This window comes from Gopherus evgoodei, chromosome 2 (assembly GCF_007399415.2).
Source record: "Gopherus evgoodei ecotype Sinaloan lineage chromosome 2, rGopEvg1_v1.p, whole genome shotgun sequence".
Taxonomy (NCBI): Eukaryota; Metazoa; Chordata; order Testudines; family Testudinidae; genus Gopherus; species Gopherus evgoodei.
In genome coordinates, this window is record NC_044323.1 from 181,063,314 (window position 1) to 181,082,599 (window position 19,286).

At 47.4% G+C, this 19,286-nt stretch overlaps 1 protein-coding gene across 11 annotated transcripts in view; it reads left to right on the forward strand.

The window, feature by feature from the left end:
- PHACTR1 (phosphatase and actin regulator 1) overlaps window positions 1-19,286 on the forward strand; it is a 483,984-nt gene that overhangs the window by 402,853 nt on the left and 61,845 nt on the right. For all 11 annotated transcript variants that reach the window (XR_003999047.1, XR_003999046.1, XM_030552418.1 and 8 more), the window contains one exon: window positions 15,659-15,714. Coding sequence is in view for 9 of the 11 variants with exons in the window: in XM_030552418.1 (XP_030408278.1) it covers window positions 15,659-15,714 (56 nt within the window). In the remaining 2 variants the exon portion in view is untranslated. The remainder of the gene's footprint in view (window positions 1-15,658; window positions 15,715-19,286) is intronic.

Genomic DNA, 19,286 nt, shown 5'->3' on the forward strand with positions numbered 1-19,286 from the left:
GTCTAAGATGGCTCGCCCGGCACCGACGACGTCGGCACCGTCGATCCCGGTCCCACGAGGGCCGTAGAATCCGGTGCCTGACGGCTCCCCGGCACGCGCCGTGGTTGAGCGTATTGCTCCTGCTGCTTCCGTGCCAGCGGCACCGCAGCCAGAGAGCTCGTCTACTCGGATCGCCCGGCGCTGACACCTGCTACGACACCGATGACGTCGTCACCGTCGATCCCGGTCCCATAAGGGCCGTAGAATCCGGTGCCTGACGGCTCCCCGGCACGCGCCGTGGTTGAGCGTATTGCTCCTGCTGCTTCCGTGCCAGCGGCACCGCAGCCAGAGAGCTCGTCTAGTCGGATCGCCCGGCGCTGACACCTGCTACGGCACCGATGACGTCGTCACCGTCGATCCCGGTCCCACAAGGGCCGTAGAATCCGGTGCCTGACGGCTCCCCGGCACGCGCCGTGGTTGAGCGTATTGCTCCTGCTGCTTCCGTGCCAGCGGCACCGCAGCCAGAGGGCTCGTCTACGTCGGATCGCCCAGCACCGACACCTGCTGCGGCACCGATGGCGTCGGCACCGTCGATCCCGGTCCCACACGGGCCGTAGAATCCGGTGCCTGACGGCTCCCCGGCACGCGCCGTGGTTGAGCGTATTGCTCCTGCTGCTTCCGTGCCAGCGGCACCGCAGCCAGAGGGCTCGTCTACGTCGGATCGCCCGGCACCGACACCTGCTGCGGCACCGATGGCGTCGGCACCGTCGATCCCGGTCCCACACGGGCCGTAGAATCCGGTGCCTGACGGCTCCCCGGCACGCGCCGTGGTTGAGCGTATTGCTCCTGCTGCTTCCGTGCCAACGGCACCGCAGCCAGAGAGCTCGTCTACGTCGGATCGCCCGGCACCGACACCTGCTGCGGCACCGATGACGTCGGCACCGTCGATCCCGGTCCCGCAAGGGCCGTAGTATCCGGTGCCTGACGGCTCCCCGGCACGCGCCGTGGTCGAGCTAATGCTCCGGCTGCTTCCGTGCCAACGGCACCGCGGTCAGAGAGCTAGTCTAAGTCGGATCGCCCGGCACCGACACCTGCTGCGGCACCGATGACGTCGGCACCGTCGATCCCGGTCCCGCAAGGGCCGTAGAATCCGGTGCCTGACGGCTCCCAGGCACGCGCCGTGGTTGAGCTCCTGTTCCGGCTGCTTCTATCGGCACCGTCGATTCCAGTCCCACAAGGGCTATCGAATCCGGTGCCCGACGGCTCCCCGGCACGCGCCGTGGTTGAGCGTATTACTCCCGCTGCTTCAGTGCTGACGGCACCGCAGCCAGACAGCTTATCTAACTCGGTTCGCCCGGCACCGGCACCTACCGAAGCTCTAATGACCTCGGTACCGTGGATCCCGGCCCCACGAGGGCCGTCGAATCCGGTGCCTGACAGCTCCCCAGTACGCACTGTGGTTGAGCCTGCTGTTCCCTGCACGCCGGAGATGTTACCAACGGCGAGGGCTCTCAGTGCCATGACAGAGTCAGTGCTGCCTGACCCGGGCACCGCCGGTACGGGTAATACAGTCTCTTCAAGGGACTGTCCCCTGTCAGTACAGCAGAGCGGCACCGTCCATGATCACGGTCCCGCAGACACTCCAAGTCCTGTCGGCATGCCGGACACCACTGGCAGTCCCGGTACTGTTTTCCTCGGTACTGGTCACACTCGCTGCACCGGTCGGTATCCCGTTCGCCGACCCGCTATCGGCACCGTTCCGACATCTGGCACCGGGGCAGGTACCTTGACTCCTGTAGCTCTTCTCCGAGCCTCGAGATCTCGGTCGACCTCCCGACACCGTTCTGGTTGCGGGTCTGGATCTCGTTCCAGGTACCGATACGCCTCCCGATGCCGGTCCCCGGTGCCGAGTTGGGCAAGGTCCGAGTGAGTCAGAGACTCGGCCCGTGCCTTCTTTTAGTACCTCCATGGCCATCCGGACACGCATCCGTGTCATCCCATATGCGCAGATTTTATGCTCAGGACCACGATCCTGATATCATGGCCAGCGGGCGCCAGCCCCGAAGCAGAAAGAGCCTTGGCGAATGCAAGGTGTACTCTGCAGGGGCCCTGCGCCTCTGGGTAGCAAAGCAACAAGCCTTGCTTAGCTGCGATAATTATAGCACCTGGGTGGAGGAGTTTCTCCCTCGAACCTCCCACCTAGAGTTCGCTGCCGTCTTGGAGGACGGGGGAAAGAATTTACCCTTTGTTGGTAAAGGCATCTTCGCGGCAGAGACAGCCCCAGACTGCGAAGCCTGCTGGACAATAGGGTCCTAATGCGTCTCAGCGTGTATACGCTTGCGACCAAACGCAGGCCTTTATGGCCCCAGCCGCCATACTCTGTGCCTAGCCAGAGGCAGAACTCTGGAAAACGGCAAGGCCAAGGTGGTCGCAGACAAACGTCAGGCCCCCTAAAAAGCCAGAGTCGAGGTCCCTCGCAATTACCACTGGGACCAAAGACGGACCTTCCAAGGTTCGTCGGAGGGCGGTGTACCAGTCGCAGGACGGGGTCCTGATCCCGCTTTCTCCTGGCATGGCCCCAGTTACTTTTAGATCGCTGGGTCCTGCGCACGATGGAGCATAGGTACCACCTTTAAATTGCTCCAGCCCTGTCCCCCTTCAGCGGACGAAAGGGGCTAGGGGTTTTACTCCCGTTATGCCCTAGTTCCCCACTCGAACACAGGTCTCAGACCTCCCTGGTCCTGCATGGACTCAACCGGTTTGGGATAAGGTTAAAGTTCTGCATGGTATCCCTGGGAACCATTATTCCATCCTTGCCTCCTGGGGGCTACTATGCCGCCCTGGATAGGAAGGACGCGTACTTTCGCAATGCCATCTTCCCTCCGCACGGGAGATGCCTCCGCTTTATAGCCAGCGGTGAATACTCCCGGTTTACGGCCATAGTCGCCGCCTACCGTAGCTATGTCGGATATGCGTTTTTCCGTATTGGGACGATTCGCTTATCCGAGGAGACTCTGACGCACAACCCACTCAGCCGTGGGCATCGTCACGGTCTTATTCACAGATCAAGGCCTGATGATTACTATAGAGCAATCCACTCTGGTTCCCACGCAGAGGTTGGGCTTCCTAGGGGCTATCTTGGTCTCCTACCTAGCCGGAGCCTGCTTATCGCAACTGCGGTTTTAGGCGATGGCATCAATCATCTGAGGTCTGAAGGCTTTCCCAACGACCTCAGCTCGTTCTTGTCTCAGTCTCCTGGGTCCATGGTTGCCCGCAAGTTTGTAACCAAGCACGCCAAGCTCCGCCTCCGTCCTCTCCAAGTCCGGCCCACCTCGGCGTACCGCTTGGACAGGGAGCCAATGGTCATGGTAGTCACCGTTCCCTCGAACGCCTTAGGCTCCCTAGAGTGGTGGCTAACCCCCTCCTTGGTGTGGACAGGATGCGGTTTCATCCGCCCCAGCCCTCACTGCCCCTGACGGCGGACGCATCATCTCTCTGCTCGAGTGCTCATGGTCACCTCCGAGCTTAAGGCCTTCGGTCTTCTAGGGAGCTGGCATTCCTCATTAATGCCCCAAAAATCAGAGTAGTCCGCCTGGCATGCCAGGGGTTCCAGCGGCAGCTGCGAGGCCGTTGTATCTCGGTGTTTACAGCCAACACAATGGCCAGGTGCTTCATAAGCATTCAGGGGGGACATAGTCCTCCCCCCTTTTTTGTCAGGAGGCCATCCATTTCCGGGTCTTTTGCATGGCCCGCTCGATGGAGCTGGCGACGTCCTTTCTCCCAGGCGTTCGGAACGTCTTATCTCTTTGACTCAGCAGGTCTTTCCTGTCTTACGAGTCATCACTCTGCCCCATGTGAGGCGTCCCGCTTTCCGGAGGTGGAAATGGTTCCTCACACAGACCTGTTCGCTCACCGCGAGTGCAGGAAATGCCAGGTGTTCTGCTCCTTCCAAGGTCTCTCCTCGGAATCGATCTTGGACGCATTCCTGATACCGTGGAACGGCCAACTGCATTATGCCTTCCCGCTGTTCCCACTGGTTCGTTACGTCCTGCTCAAATTCCGCAGGGGCGGAGCGTGCGTCATCATGATCACTCCAGAGTGGTCCAGGCAGCACTGACATACCACGTTGCTCGGCCTGTCAGCCCAGACCTCATCACTCAGGGCAATGACAGGCTTCGTCACTCGGACCTGCAGCCTCTTCGCCTCACGGTGGCTCCTGCGTACCTGAGTTGGGGTGACAGGCAGCCTTCCACCTGGTCAACGTACCGAGCCAGGTGGAAGCGTTTCCTTTACAGCTGCAGTACGCTCGATCTTGCTCCTGCTGAGGTCTCGATCCCCTCTATTTGGCCTGCCTCTGGCCTTCAGCGGCAGGATCTGGCGGTATCATCGCTGAGGATACTCTCAGCAGCCGTCCCTACCTTCCAGCAGGCTAAGATGGACGTTCAGTGTCCCACGCTCTATGGGTTCGAGGTCCCTCAAGGGCTTGGAGCGCTTGCACCCTCGGGTGCGCCGCCCAGCCCCGCCCTGGGGCCTCAACCTAGTCTTGGCCAGACGGGTCTCTGAGATCAGAGCTCTTACGAAGGTTCCACAAAGACAAGGTGCAGTTGTGACCGCACCCGGCTTTCCTCCCTAAGGTGTTTTGGCCTTTCATGTTACCCACAGCTCAACGCAATGGGCATAACCGTTGCACTCCTTGGACATCTGTGGAGTGCTCGCATTATGTTGTGCTGACAGAATCATTTCCTAAGGTGCCCCAGCTCTGCCCCGGTAGCGGGCCAAAGGGAGGGCTTGCTTGTTTTCCTCTCAGAGGATCTCATCTTGGGTGATGGCGGACATCCCCACTTGTTCTGATTTGGCTCATATTTCCCCAAGCCACATCACCGTGCATTCTACCAGGGCTCAGGCTTCATCTGCCGCCTTGCTGGCTCGTGTTTCTACCCACGAGACCTGTCACGAAGCTCCATTGGTCCTCGGTCCTTACCTTTGCTTCGCAGTATGCCCTGGTTCAGCAGTCAAGAGAGGCTGTAGCCTCTGGCTCGGCAGTTTTATTCTGCCACATTTCACTCCGACCCCACCGCCTTTGTAAGGCTTGGGATTCACCTAACTGGAATGGATATGAGCAATCACTCGAAGAAGAAAAGACGGTTACTCACCTTTGTAACTGTTGTTCTTCGAGATGTGTTGCTCATATCCATTCCGCACCCGCCCTCCTTCCCCACTGTCGGAGTAGCCGGCAAGAAGGAACTGAGGAGCGGGTGGGCCGGCAGGAGTATATATGGAGCGCCATGGTGGCGCCACTCTAGGGGGCGACCTGCCGGCCCACTGAGTTGCTAGGGTAAAAGTTTTCCGACGAATGTGCACGCGCGGCGCGTACACCTAACTGGAATGGATATGAGCAACACATCTCGAAGAACAACAGTTACAAAGGTGAGTAACCGTCTTTTATGTCTACACAGCAAATTAAACTCCACAGCTGGTCCATACCAGCTGACTCGGGCTGTGGTTCTGTTTCTGAGCCTGGAAGATTACACAGCAATGAAATAGCTCTGCAGCCCAAGCCCTGTGAGCCCAAGTCAGCTGGCTTGGAACAGCCGTGGGTTTTTCTTTGCTGTGTAGATGTACCGTAACTGATGAGAGTGCAGGCTCACCTGTTCACTCCCTGCATCCAAGATCAATGGCATTTTTTCTTCCTGTCAGAGCTTGATGAAAGAAATCATATTTTTCTGGACACCCCAAGGTTATTACTGCTATTATCATCAGGTGGGATGCTGTCAGAGAGTTATCGTGGGAGGCAAGAAAATGGCAAACTGATCTAAGTAATAATTGCACTTTTGAGGCCTAATCCAGCATCCCTGAACTCTATGTGAGCTCAGTTGGGTTGAAAGGAAGGATGGCCTTTTGCAATTAAAGAACTGGACTGGGCCTCAGGAGATGAGGGTTACAGTGGCACCTACAGCCCCACCCTCCACTCCTGAGTTCGTGGCCCCATTTTGCTTAGTACTGAAAATGCACAGTAAGACAGTCACTGTCCCAAAAAACTTAAAATCTACATGGACAAATCAGAGTCTCATTTTACAGATAGGGAACCGAGGCACTGAGAGACTAAAGGTGGGATTCACAAAGGTATTTAGACACCTAACTGCCACTGATTTCAGTGGGCATTAGGGGACTCAGTACCTTGGTGAAGTACCTCAGTATGCCAAGGGCCAGATTTGTAAGAGTATTTAGGCATCTAAAGATGAAGACAGGCATCTAGAAGAATTTCCAAAAGCACCTTGCCATTGAAATTTATGGGAGTTAGGCACCTAGATGCTTTTGAAATTCCCACTAGACACTTATCTGCATATTTAGACACCAAAATACCTTTACAAATCTAGCTCTAAATGTCTTGCCCAAGGTCACAGAGAAAGTCTCCTCTTTTGCAATGTCCTTGTCGAGAGTTTAATTTATGACAGAGTCCCAGTGGGGCTTAAAGATCAGAGTATTTTAAAGTGTAAAGGGATAATGATCCTTTAGACCATTTAGGCCAGGATTATATCTCCTGTTCTATTTTGCAGAAAGGAAAAGGTTGTCAGGCCTCCCCCCTCCACTTTCTTTGTTTAACTTTCATTTTAATTAGGAAATATTCCTTATGAAAAGGTTAGTAGTCCCCCAGAGACCATTACACTTGGATTGGGATATTAAAGCAGGCTTCTAGTTTGATGAAGTTTCTTCAGCCTTCAAAATACAGCCTGAATGCTACTGGCGAAGAGGGGTGGGTGTGCAGGAGAAGGTGGTGGTGTGTGCATGGGTATTTTAAAAGGTGATCTATGAAAGGATGTCAGTGAACACTGGACTGAGTCCTTGAAAATTCATGGAGAATGTAAAAAGCTAATGTAAAATATTATTTAGAGACAATACTGCTAACATACCATGTTGGTTTTTTTATATCCCTCTGCATGTTTTTTCTTGTGTGCTCATGTTTTGTTCCCACCTCCTCCTCCCAACCCCATTTTTATTTATTATTATTATTTAAGGATATTTTTATGGAAACAGAATCTTTGCTACTTTAGAGATTGTCAATTCCTGCTGCTAATTCCTCATTTGAAATAATAATCCTCTTTGCAACATTACATTTGTTTGATGTGGAAATAGTTATGATGTAGCAAAGAAGGATTATGACTTCCTGGCCCAAATTCAGCACAAGTGTAAACAGGTGTAACTCCCTGGCCCTAATTGAGGAAGTAAGTCCAACAGAGGAAAGACATTTTGGTGCAAATCCAGCATAACTTTACTGAGGTCATTGCAATTAACTCCCAGTACTCTGGTGTAACTGATACAAAACTGTCGTTTGATCTCTAAAATGATAATAATAATAATAATTTCAAAGTTTTGCAAGAGGCAAAAGGCATCTGTGTCTTTAACTGTTGCACTTCTGCTTAGTGAACCAGATTTATCAGAGTAAACACTTCCAGTATTGCATGCATCTGGTACAGCATTATTTTCATTAAACTTCCGGGGAAATGCTATCAGTTAAAAGATTACTCCTGGGCTTTGCTAATGTGAAATCTAAGAACAGGAAGGGGTTGTGAGTGTACCAGTAGCTAACTGGGAATAAGTAGTTGTTGAGACTGTTAGAGGACCGGAGACATGCACATTGAATAAGTAATGGCTAAACCCAAAATTCATGAAGACATTAAAACAAGATGAGGGGTGATTTTACATGTGGTGACACACAGAAAAGATTCATAATAATAAAAACAAATGAAAACAACAAACCTGACTACCAAATAACTACTGTAGGAAAAGCTATATCTAACATGTACTTTTTAGAGAGACAAGGTGGCTGAGGTAATATCTTCTACTGGACCTACTTTTGTTGGTGAGAGGGAGAAGCTTTTGAGCTTCCACTTTCTTCAGGTCTGGGAAACATATTCAGTGTGCCACAGCTAAATTCAAGGTGGAACAGATTGTTCAGCATAAGTGATTAACACACATTTCAAGAGACCATTCAAGGTGAAGTCACATTTCCCAGACCTGGAGAAGAGTTCTGTATAAGCTCGAAAGTTTGTCTCTTTCACCAACAGAAGTTGGTCCAATAAAAGACATTACCTCACACGCTTTGTGTCTCTGATATTCTGGGACCAGCACAGCTACAACAACCCTGCGACCATCCACTACTCTTGATCCACTACTCTTCTTAGCAGAGTGAGAATCGGAAATGCCTCCAGCCTGAAGTAGTTAACCACTTTTAAATATCAAAAACCTATGCAGTTCCCAGATTTTTCCACTTCATTAACCATATAGAAAGAGAGAGTGTGTAGATCATATTATTTCCCATGCATCCCTTCCCTCAGAACCTTACTTTCCATGTTTTAAATTGTTGAAAATGTTGTTATTTTTAATTTTAAAAACACATCTTTGGAATTCTTGTGGATAGTAAGACTCAATGAACAGTCTAATTTCTGGCTTAATGTTTGGAAGGTGAGGTTTCTTTATGATATCCCTGGAATCTAAAACTAATTGTTCGGAATTAATTTTGATTTATTACATGATTTTTACCTGTTGTCTGTATGCCATTGTTCACCCCTAGCACTGACAAATCTTTTCAGTGCGAACTAATTTTGTCAGAGGGTACAAAGAACAACTCCATTTGCCTGTTTTTTTTGAATAGTCTGTATTTGCTATAATAGTGGAGATTTTGCAGCATTAAGTGGTACAAGTACTGAAGTATTGAGTGTATGGATTATAACTGATAGAATTCCCAATATGTGATTCCTCATTTGGATGCATACTTATAATTAAGGAACACATGAATAAATGAAGTAGCAAATAGTTGTATGCACTTTATAGAGACCTTTTTAAAAAAAAGGCTAATTGAATATTGATAACACTAGAAATGGAAGGCATCTATTTATTCACAGAACACGCATAGTAAGGGGAGCCATAGTAAATCCACACTGGCCACCAATAGGTCTCAGCCTTGCACTGGATGAATCATCTCTATAGGTGACAGGGTTCTTCTCTCTCCATACCTATTCAGTCTTTACCTTCTATGTTGAGTCTTCCAGCAAGTGTGCCAATGGGATTGTGCTTTTATTATTTGAAATACCTATGTACCCAGGGTTGGAGAGAGAGACCACCTATGCATTTCACATAAGCTGCCAAACAAGCATCAGATGAACATGACTTTAGTTACTGTTACCCTTAGCTGGATTTGAAGAAGTGACTGAGAGTTGAAAGGTTTTAGGTTCCATCATCTATCCCTTTATTTAAGAGAAGAGTCCAAAGGACTGCACGGGAAGCTATTAGATGACAGATGATTAATGACTCCACTGCAGTTACACCAGGGACCAGATGGTTTCACAGTGGAGCCTCCAAGTATTAGATCGCCACAGCAATATATGAAAACCAAATAAAAGTAAGAGGGGACAGCAAAGGGCCTTCTAAGCTGTGATACGTGGGGCGGGGAGAAACAGAGAATTCTAGGTCAGAAGGAGGAACTTGTAAAGGGCAGAGGGGCAATAGCTGAGTATCCATGAGGTTCTTCCCCTCCAAAACATTCATATAAAACATACATTTAGAGGCCTGTTCCTGAAAAGAAAAATGAGTTCATGCACAGCACAGATTTAGAGGGACACAAAATTAATTAGAGGACAGATCTATTAAACCATAGTTGTGACCTTGGCCTGGGAACATGAGAAGATCTACTAACCTCTGTGTAATCTCCATTGTGCCTTTTTATTCTATAGGTAATGCATTGTAATTAATTGTACTCAGGGCAGGAAGACAGGAAATCCTGAGCTCTAATCCTGGTTCTGGATTATTGCTGCTCCTGTTAGACTTGTAAAATTAAATTTTGGATCAGTGTTTCTGTGTCTGGAGAACTCATTTTCTTTCTGCGATACAGTGTGTACAATAAGAGTACAGCTGAATAAGATCTCTAGCATTTTAGAATAACGTTTGCTTTGTTACTATGGGTTCTAATATTCACCTAATAGTCATCTAGCAAATCTTAGTTCCCCAGCCAGCCTTTGTAAAGTTTTTTTATTTTGTTGCCCATGAAATATATTTTTGAATTAGCTAATTCATAGTAGGCACTCTCCTTTCAAAGATTAGGAATTTGAGAACTCAGCGTTTCCCCAGAGGGAAATGTTATTGCTGTAGAGTTCTTATTGCATTGTAGATGCAATTATTATACTTCTGTCATTCTTATTTTAATGAAACAGTAAAGTATAAAGGCTGTTCCATTTGGGGATGGAGGGCTAAAACCTGATCCTGAATGACAGAAATCAAAGAGAATTTTGTTGTTAATTTCAGTGGGAAGAGGATCAGGGCCTTAGTGACTGACTTTTGTGCTAGGCTATGGCTTCATCTTTTGAAAGCCCTGAGAAATGCAATAATTCTCCAAGAAAATACTGAGTGCCTGGCTGTGATATTCCTCGTGTAAAAAGGATGTTCATTTTTAAAAAGGGATTTTATTGGGTTAGTGATATCGTACCTGTGATTTTATTGAAGACTATGGGCCTGAGTATGTCATTGTTCAAACCATCATACAACTCCATCTTATCCAGAATTACAAATCTATCTGTTTGTTCAGTTTTTTGGACTAGATTCACAGTTTATGGATTTTCTAGCCAAGATTACATCTATCGGGACATCAGACAATGTGGGGTTTGGGGTTTTTTTGTTTTTCTTTTACTTTTTTAATACATAAACCCCATGTATTATAGGCAAAATCTCAGGCAAGTTGTCTTATTTTTTTAGGGATAATGAATTAAGAGAAGCTACATTTTGACTATGAATGATGATTTTTTTCTAGAAGACTTAATTTGATGCATGCTGAACAGCCTATACTTTTCTGAAAAATCTTAAAGACCTTTTCTTGAGTAACTTGTTACTTCTCCTGAGAGTAAAACAAAATCAAAATAAAACAATTCCTTACTGAGGAACAGAAGATAATCATAGAAGTGTACGGCTGGAGTGGACCTCAATACATCATCTAGTCCTCGTCCAGTCCCCTGCACTCAAGGCAGGACTAAGTAATAACTAGACCATTCCTGACAGGTGTTTGACTAACCCATTCTTAAAAATCTCCAACAATAATAAACTTTTGGAGATGTCTTAAGCAGAAGCTGACTCACTTGGCCTCAAGGAGGCCTGGAAAAGGAAGTAATCAAAGTAACCCAAGTTTGGGGCTTTACCCAGAAGGCCAATTTTACAATATTTTTGACTATCCACAGATGTTTGAGCAAGGCAATAAAGCAAAAACCTGTTGACTGGATTTGCTAAAAAACTTTCCAACAGTGTAAACTAGGGCTGGTTAAAAATTTTCCATTGAAACTGTTTTCAACAGAAAATTAGGTTTTTGAGTAAACACAATTTTTCACAGAAAATTTCATTTTTTCATTAAAAAACTGAAAAATTTCACATAAAAATCAAAATATTTTAATTTGGATATGCTGCTGCAGTGCCTTATGGGAGTTGTAGTTTGGTTGCCTCACTTCCCCATTTTGCTCCATGGGCTGGGCTTCCCAGCCAAGCTACATCTTCCATGGTGCACCAGGACCTGAGACTCCCATGAAGCTATACAAGAGGGCTATCATGGGAACTGTAGTCTGACCAGGAACCCAGCCAATAGAGAAGAATAGGAGCATGAGACAGCTGAACAACAGATTCCACAAGGTACCACTGCAGCATTTTTAATCATTTCTGTTTGTTTTTCTACTGAAATTTTTCAATATTCAAATATTCTCCAAAAATCAAATTTTTCCGCAGGGAAAAATCCATTATCCAACCAACCCCATTCTAAATTCATCTTCATTGGAGCTGAATATGGTCTTGTATCTGCTTTGGCTTTCTCTAGCCATTGCCTTACTCATGCTCTTGTATTTGCCTGCACAAATGCAAAAATCTAAGTGGAGCTGAATGTTTAAAATAGCAGGAAGGCAAAAGATAGTCTTTATTTGATAGCTGAAATTCAGCAAATGCACCTTATGGGTTTCCCTGGAAAATTAAAAATCAGGGGAGGGAGGGAGGGAGGGAGAAGCATTGTCATGAAAGGTACCAAGAGATCTGCAACAAAAGTCAGTAAGAACAACTTGAAGAAAGAGTGTGTGTCAGACACATTATCAGTTTTAACAATATCTCAATGAAGTTTTCTGTCAGGAATTGTACAAGTGTAGAGCTCTTATGTTTAATATTGTGCTTCTTTGGATAGGGATTCCTTGCTTGAGAAGCCTTCAGTTTAACATGTAGGCAATTGAGAACTTAATTAATTGACAAGACAGTGTTTTGCAGAAGACTGATTAGAGAAGCCTGATTCTCAATAGGAAAATAAGCCCCTCAAGTTTGGTATCTGACTTCTAGCCATGGTTTAAAAACTGATGCTACAGAAGAAAATGAAACTCCTAAACCTCATAAATGCACTTAGCCAGTTGTAAACTGCTGGGCCAGGAGGAGTGAAGGCAGTTCTTTCCTGACCTCTGCTAACAGCTAAAATATGTATGGAAACATGAGATGTGATTACTGTTCTCTTCCCTAGTTCTCTTCTAATCACCTGTACTTAGTATTGGATTGCAGAAAACTTTTGGAAGGCCATGAAACGCATTTCTTTATCTATCATTTTGGGGAAAGGTATGTCACGGTTTCAGGGTAACTGCACCCTTGACCCCCTCCATGATCTGCTCAAGGAATGCCCTCTCAGACCTCCAGCCAGCACCTCTTTCTGGGCAGGAACCTGTGTCCCTTCTCTCCTCAGATCGGGTTTGAGGTTGCCGTTATCTCAAGCAGGTCTGACTAATGGCCACTTTGCTTTTTTTCCAAGAGCTGTGGCCAGGGAATGCAAGTGGTTATAAGTGACCACATAGCTCTTTCAAAGCAGAGTACATTTATTTACGGACAAAACCATGCAGAGAAAACATATAAAATAGCCAAAGGATCACATACTGAATGTACCAGAAGTCGCCCATTTGACCAAATGGAGGAGTCTGACAGGGCAAAGTTCTTCCAACCTTTCAGCGGGGTTGGATCCTTGCTTGGACCAAAGGTCAGGTCCATTTGCAGAATCTAAAGACAGACCCTTCTGTCAGGATAAACCCAGTCTTTTATACCAAAAATTTTGCTTTGTCTCCCATCCTCCTGAAAATTTCCCCTCTCCTCAGGAGGTCATGCCTCAAAAGGCTGGGTATCTGCATAACCAGCCTGGGGATTTTGCATTCATCACCCCTTAGAGATTCCAGATTCTCCAGGGAAAACCTCTATTGAGCCAAGAATGCACAAAAAGATAATACAAAAGTCTGTGAATGTTCTAGGGGCCCATCTCAGTACAACGATCTTTGAAGTTTTTATACTCTCAAGGGCTGGCTCAAGCCTACAAATAATCTTACATTAAATACACTGTAAATACAATAGTTTTAGGATAGGCCTTTGCTCATCCTAGCTGTCACAAGGTAATCTAAACTACAGAAGAGGTTGCATAGTGCTCATGGCTCAATTTAGATTTTTCTTATGGTCTTGTCGGGATAAAGCCAAGGGGACGGGCTGTCAGCTGTTATAAATCAGTGTAGCTCTGTTGGTTCAGTGAAGCTCCATTGATTTATGCCAGTTAAGGATTTGCCCTAGAGAGTACATTTTTCATTATGAGCTAAATGCTTAAGTGCTTAAATCAGTTTTTCTCATTCCTCACTCAGACAAAAACAGAAGTCTCAGGATTTGGCCCTGTGTTCGGAAATGGCCAGCATTCACGTACTCTGATCTCTGAAAAATAAGAGATTTTTAGCTGATCCTTTTTAATCCCATTTTGTTTTTTCACTGCGGGCAAAAGGCCCTTGATAGTAATGTCCTCCTCATAAAGTCACACAGATTGGTCCTTTTTTCTCGCTGTGTGCTGTTTGTCCCTCTGGAAATGGTCACAGGCTCAGTGGCTGGAATCTGGCCTCAGCATTCCTCTGGTGCATCTTCCTGAGAACTTTCACAATGTGATGCACAAGAAACATTATGTAACTCAGTCACTAGAGCTACATATTGCCAAGTTAGACTGTGTGATTTTTATTCTTTGATTCCCATACACTGCCAGTAACAAAATGCTTTTACTGGCCTCCTAACAATAATGTGAACTATCTAAGCATCCCATTAGCAACAGTTACTGTATCTTAAGGATAATAATAATAAATAATAACGTTTGAATAGCACATTCCATCTTCAGAGTGCTTTACAAACATTCATTCGTTCTGAATGAAGGAGGAGTTTCTGTCATTTTCAGCACTTTTCCAAAGAAATAATTGTCCAGTCAACCATGGCAAAGAGATCCAGCTAATGGTCCTAATTCTCTACTCCATTAAGGTCACTCTTTGCTGCTGGAGTGGTGTAAATGAATCATAAAACCAGCATATCTGGACATGGGATTATACTCCCTGCTAAGCATCTGGTGTAGGGTGTATGCCCAGAGGAAGTCCCAGCATTGCTGTGAATCCCAGCTGCTGTAACAACTCCTTGAGGCCATAGGGAATGAGCACAATGTAGAGCAGTCCTCAGGCTGCTGTAATTTATGCCTGGCTACCAGACTGGCACACAGTAGCTCCAGGATCAGGGGAATGCAAAGATGATTTGAAGAAACTGCTGCGCTTCCCTCCTGTGATGTGATGTGCATTCTTTGGCTGCAGCTGTGGATTGGGGCCAGTGTGTTCTGAGAAGCCTGAAATCATTTCCTAAACTTTGTCACACAGTAGCCGTGATCCTACACCACATCAGGCAGTCTCAGCTTCCATTTATTTAAATGAGCGTCATCAACTTCCCTGATATAAATGACTTCATTGTGTGCGGAGGGTACTCAGCACAGAATCAGGCCCCAAATTCATGTTTTGGATGGTGATTAATGTTCTGTTACTGCTCCCATTGAAAGCAATGACAAAACTCCCATTGACTTCAATGGGTGTAAGAACAGGCTCAACAAATGTTAATTTCTGAGGTCATCTTGCTGCTTTTCTTTGTTCTTCTAATACCCCTTTCTGCTACTCTCTCTTGCTTTCTAGTCGGAGTTCTCTGATTGTTTCTGTTTGCAGCCTCCCTTTTTTAATTAGATCTTATTTGTTGTGACTATGTTACGTACAGGTTGACTGCCAAGTGATTTCAATTCATGTTCATTTGTAATTAGTACATTTAGTAAAGCTGTCCAAGGGGGGAGTGAGAATGGAGGAGGAGGAGGAGAAGAAGAGTTGCTATTGTTCCGCAGTCTGCAAAGCCTAACCAGGCCTCCTTGTTACTGTGGACTGGCTTTGTGTTCAAACTCTGTTTGGACAAGTTGGGTACAGTCGGGAGGCTCACACGCAGCCGAGTGGAGGGCAGGGAGGGAGGGAGCTAGAACTAAACTTGTCATATTTGTGAAAGTCAGGAAACAGGCATGCAAGGAAGGAAATTAAGTGAAGAAATCTGCACAGCCTAACTTTTAGCAGATTAGCCCGGGGTGGGAGTGGGAGGGTCATGTCTAACATGACACAACACATTTTGGTTTTTGTGGGTTGGAAATAGAAGAGCAAAGTATAGTCCATAATACCACACACAGTGTGGACATACTGTGTACATAATGGAGCAATGGCATTGTCTCACTCTCTGCCTTTTGCACTGCAAAGTTGCTCTTATACACATTGAACTAAGGAGGATGTGATATGGTCCAAAAACTGATCCTGGATTTTTTTCGCAGGCGACTGAGCCAGAGGCCCACTGCTGAGGAACTGGAGCAGAGAAACATTCTGAAACGTAAGTATTTGTATCATTCAGAATTCAACTTGTTAGCTGCTCTGTGTCTTTTATAAAGCACCAAATACAAGTCTGTAGCTATATCACAAATAAGTAATAATATATATAGGAGCTATGTTTGGGTGGGAATGACTGTGAAAATCACATTTAATAAGAGAACCAATACAAACAGTCTGGGAAGAACATTCAAACTGAGGGTTATCTTCCAAAGTTTTCACACAGGCAGACCTCCCATTGAAATCCAATAAAGACTTCAGGATTTAGCCCACAGTTTCTAAACTCTGATCTGTATTGTTCCTTTCAACAAACAAACCTATGGGGAGTTGCAACATCCCTAAAGTAGCAAAGAATCCTGTGGCACCTTATAGACTAACAGACGTTTTGGAGCATGAGCTGAGGAAGTGGGTATTCACCCACGAAAGCTCATGCTCCAAAACGTCTGTTAGTCTATAAGCAGGATTCTTTGCTGCTTTTACAAGATCCAGACTAACACGGCTACCCCTCTGATACTTAACATCCCTAAAGTAGTTAATGATATTTTAAAGCCACAAAAATCTACCTAGACAGCCTGATCCTGTTCCAGTCCGTATGAGTTTTACCACTGATTTCAAGGAGAGGAAGATTGAATCTGAAATAACAATTATTCTAATGAACAAATCAGATATTGAAAAAGTATGGCAGTTATTTTTTAATCAAATCAAAATGGTTTTAAATGTGAAAAAGATAAAGCTGTTTATTTGAAGATAATTAGTCGGAAAGCAGAGAACAGCGGGAATACAATTTTCACTGACACTCTTGCGTGGGTGATGTATCCTGCATCCTTTCAGAAGCATGGAACTAGAGTATTAAAAAAAAGCTACAAGAAAAATAGTCTACAGTATCATGTTTAGATTCCTTAGTGTGTCTTTAGGTAGGATCCCATTGTTAAAAATTGTATATTTGTTGTTGTTGTTTTTTTATTTCTACATTGAACAGAATCCTAGAGGCATGTAATGGATGATTAGCTCTCTAGAAATTAGTAAAATTAATTGATTAAATACCATGAAATCAAATTTCTAACATGTTTCAGTGGTGTAGTTAGGGAGTTAAATGTGCTGGCACTGCAGTAGTTGGTTTTTTGTAAATATGGCACATCAATAGACAGGTAGCTATAGATATAGAGCAGGCCTGCACAACATACGGGCCGCATGCGGCCCACAGAGCCTCACTGTGCGGCCCGCGGGGGGATTCTAAATCACCCGCACACAGCGCTCTGCGGGCAGCCCAAAGCCCTTTGAATTCTGGCCACGGCAGGGAATCAAAGGGCTCTGCACTGCCCGCAGCGGCAGGGAGCCCAGAGCCCTTTAAATCCCAGCCACAGCTGGGAGTCAGAGGGTGCTGGGCTGCCCGCAGCGGCGGAGAGCCCTGAGCCCTTTAAATCCCAGCCGCAACCGGGAGTCAGAGGGTGCTGGGCTGCCCGCAGCGGCGGAGAGCCCTGCGCCCTTTAAATCACAGCTGCGGCCAGGAATCAAAAGGCTCTGGGCTGCCCGCAGAGATTCCCAACTGCGGCTGGGATTTAAAGGGCTCAGGGCTCCCCGCAGCTGCGAGCAGCCCAGAGCCCTTTGAATCCCGGCCCGCGGCCGTTGATTGCCCCCTCCCCGGACTGCTGCTCCAACTGCCCCCCAGAACCCCCACCCCCATCTAACACCGCTGCACCTTGTACCCCGATTGCCCCCTCCCGAGACCCCTGCCCCTAACTGCCCCTTGGGACCCCAGCCCCTATCTAAGCCTCCCTTCCCCTTGTCCCCGATTGCCCCCTCCCGAGACCCCTGCCCCTAACTGCCCCTTGGGACCCCAGCCCCTATCTAAGCCTCCCTTCCCCTTGTCCCCAATTGCTCCCTCCTGAGACCCCCCCAACTTTCCCCCAGAACCCCACCCCCTACCTGTCCCCTGATAAATCCCTGGGACTCCCATGCCTATCCAACTGCTGCCTGTCCCCTGACTGCCCCCCTGAATCTCCGCCCCATCCAACCCCTCCTGCTCCCTGTCCCTTGACTGCCCCCTGGAACCCCTTACCCCTTCTCCAACCTCCAGCCCCCTTACCGTGCCACTCAGACCAGCGTGTCTGGCTCCATGCAGCTCCAGACATGTTGCTGCCATGCTCCCCTGCGGAGCCCACAGGCCCCCCCCCCCCCCCCCGCAGCACCTGCCTTCCAGATTTGAATACCTCAAAATTCAGGAGTGCTCAAGCTCAGTTTGGGCAGCTGTTACTTCGTTTCTCCCAAATCAAATATACTGATCCACTGTAACTTGCTGTAGAAAAAGTAGGATAAAATTGAACAAGAAATGCTTATTAGAACTGGAATTGCTATTTTCAACAGACATTGCCATTTTGTTTGTTTAAAAGGAAGACAGTGATATTGCATTGGCAAATTCCCCATAGAAAGGAAGAGTGGAACAAAAGAATAATAAAGGCACCTCAATTTTTCCTCATTTATGTAGGACAGTCTTATAATATGCATCCGGATATCCTCCAATCACACAAGCTGAAAATTGTTCCACTTTACTGCAGCTCTGTAACCATATGGGAACCAATCCTGTCTGTGTTTTGTGCACATCCAAAAGTCCTGCTGAATGACCCGCCCTGGGAGCATTACCAGTGACCCAGGGCTGGGGGGGCACTGGTGGGGGGAAGCCCAGGACTGGGGCAGCAGCAGGGTGAGGGGAGGGCACTGGTGGGGAGGAAAGGGGGAAGCCCAGCGCTAGGGCGGCAGGGAGTGTGGTCGGTGGGGGGAGAGCCCAGGACTGGGGCAGCAGGAGGGTACAGGGGGAAACCCAGGGCTGGGACGAGGGGCGGCCAAATTTCTTTTGCTTGGGACAGCAAAAAATCTAGAACCGGCCCTGCCTGGTTCCCCCAGCCGCCGGAGCCCCGGGCCCTTTAATTTAACCTGAGGGCTCCCAGCCACCTCTTCAGATGGGAGCCCTCGGTTGATTTAAAATAAAATATCACCTCCCCACCCCAAACCTTCCTTTTTAGCGCACAGCTGTTTTGGTGGGGCAGCGCAGGGGAAGGAGGGTTTCTTTTTACGGGGCAGGGTGGCCCTGGGGAGGGGTGTTTCTGTGGGGCTGGGAGTTTTCGGCCCTCAACTGTTTTCTTTGGAGTAATGTGGCCCTCGCCGCTTTACGAGTTGTGCAGGCCTGATATAGAGATAAGATTAGATTAGCTATCAGAGCCAATTTAAGCAGATATGGGGCTATCATTCACTTATGAGTGTGTCATCTCCTACTATATTCTCTCAACTTCTATGGCATGTCAGGTGGAGGGAATCATTCTCCTGGGGGAAATTATTGGAAAAAGAGATGATGTGTCTAGAACCAGATTCTCCAAAGAGCTCATATTATCACCCCAGAATTCCCAGTCAGCATGAGCCATCTGGTACCACCCATCATCTGGCACTGGAGCATAACCAGTAACCACCACACTGTTACTGGTGCAGGGGAAGACGCGGGGGCCAGGCTGCAGCTCTGGCAGCATTGTCTGAACCATAACTTAATGACCAACATTTTAAAACCTAGGTTTCTAAAGGTAGGCT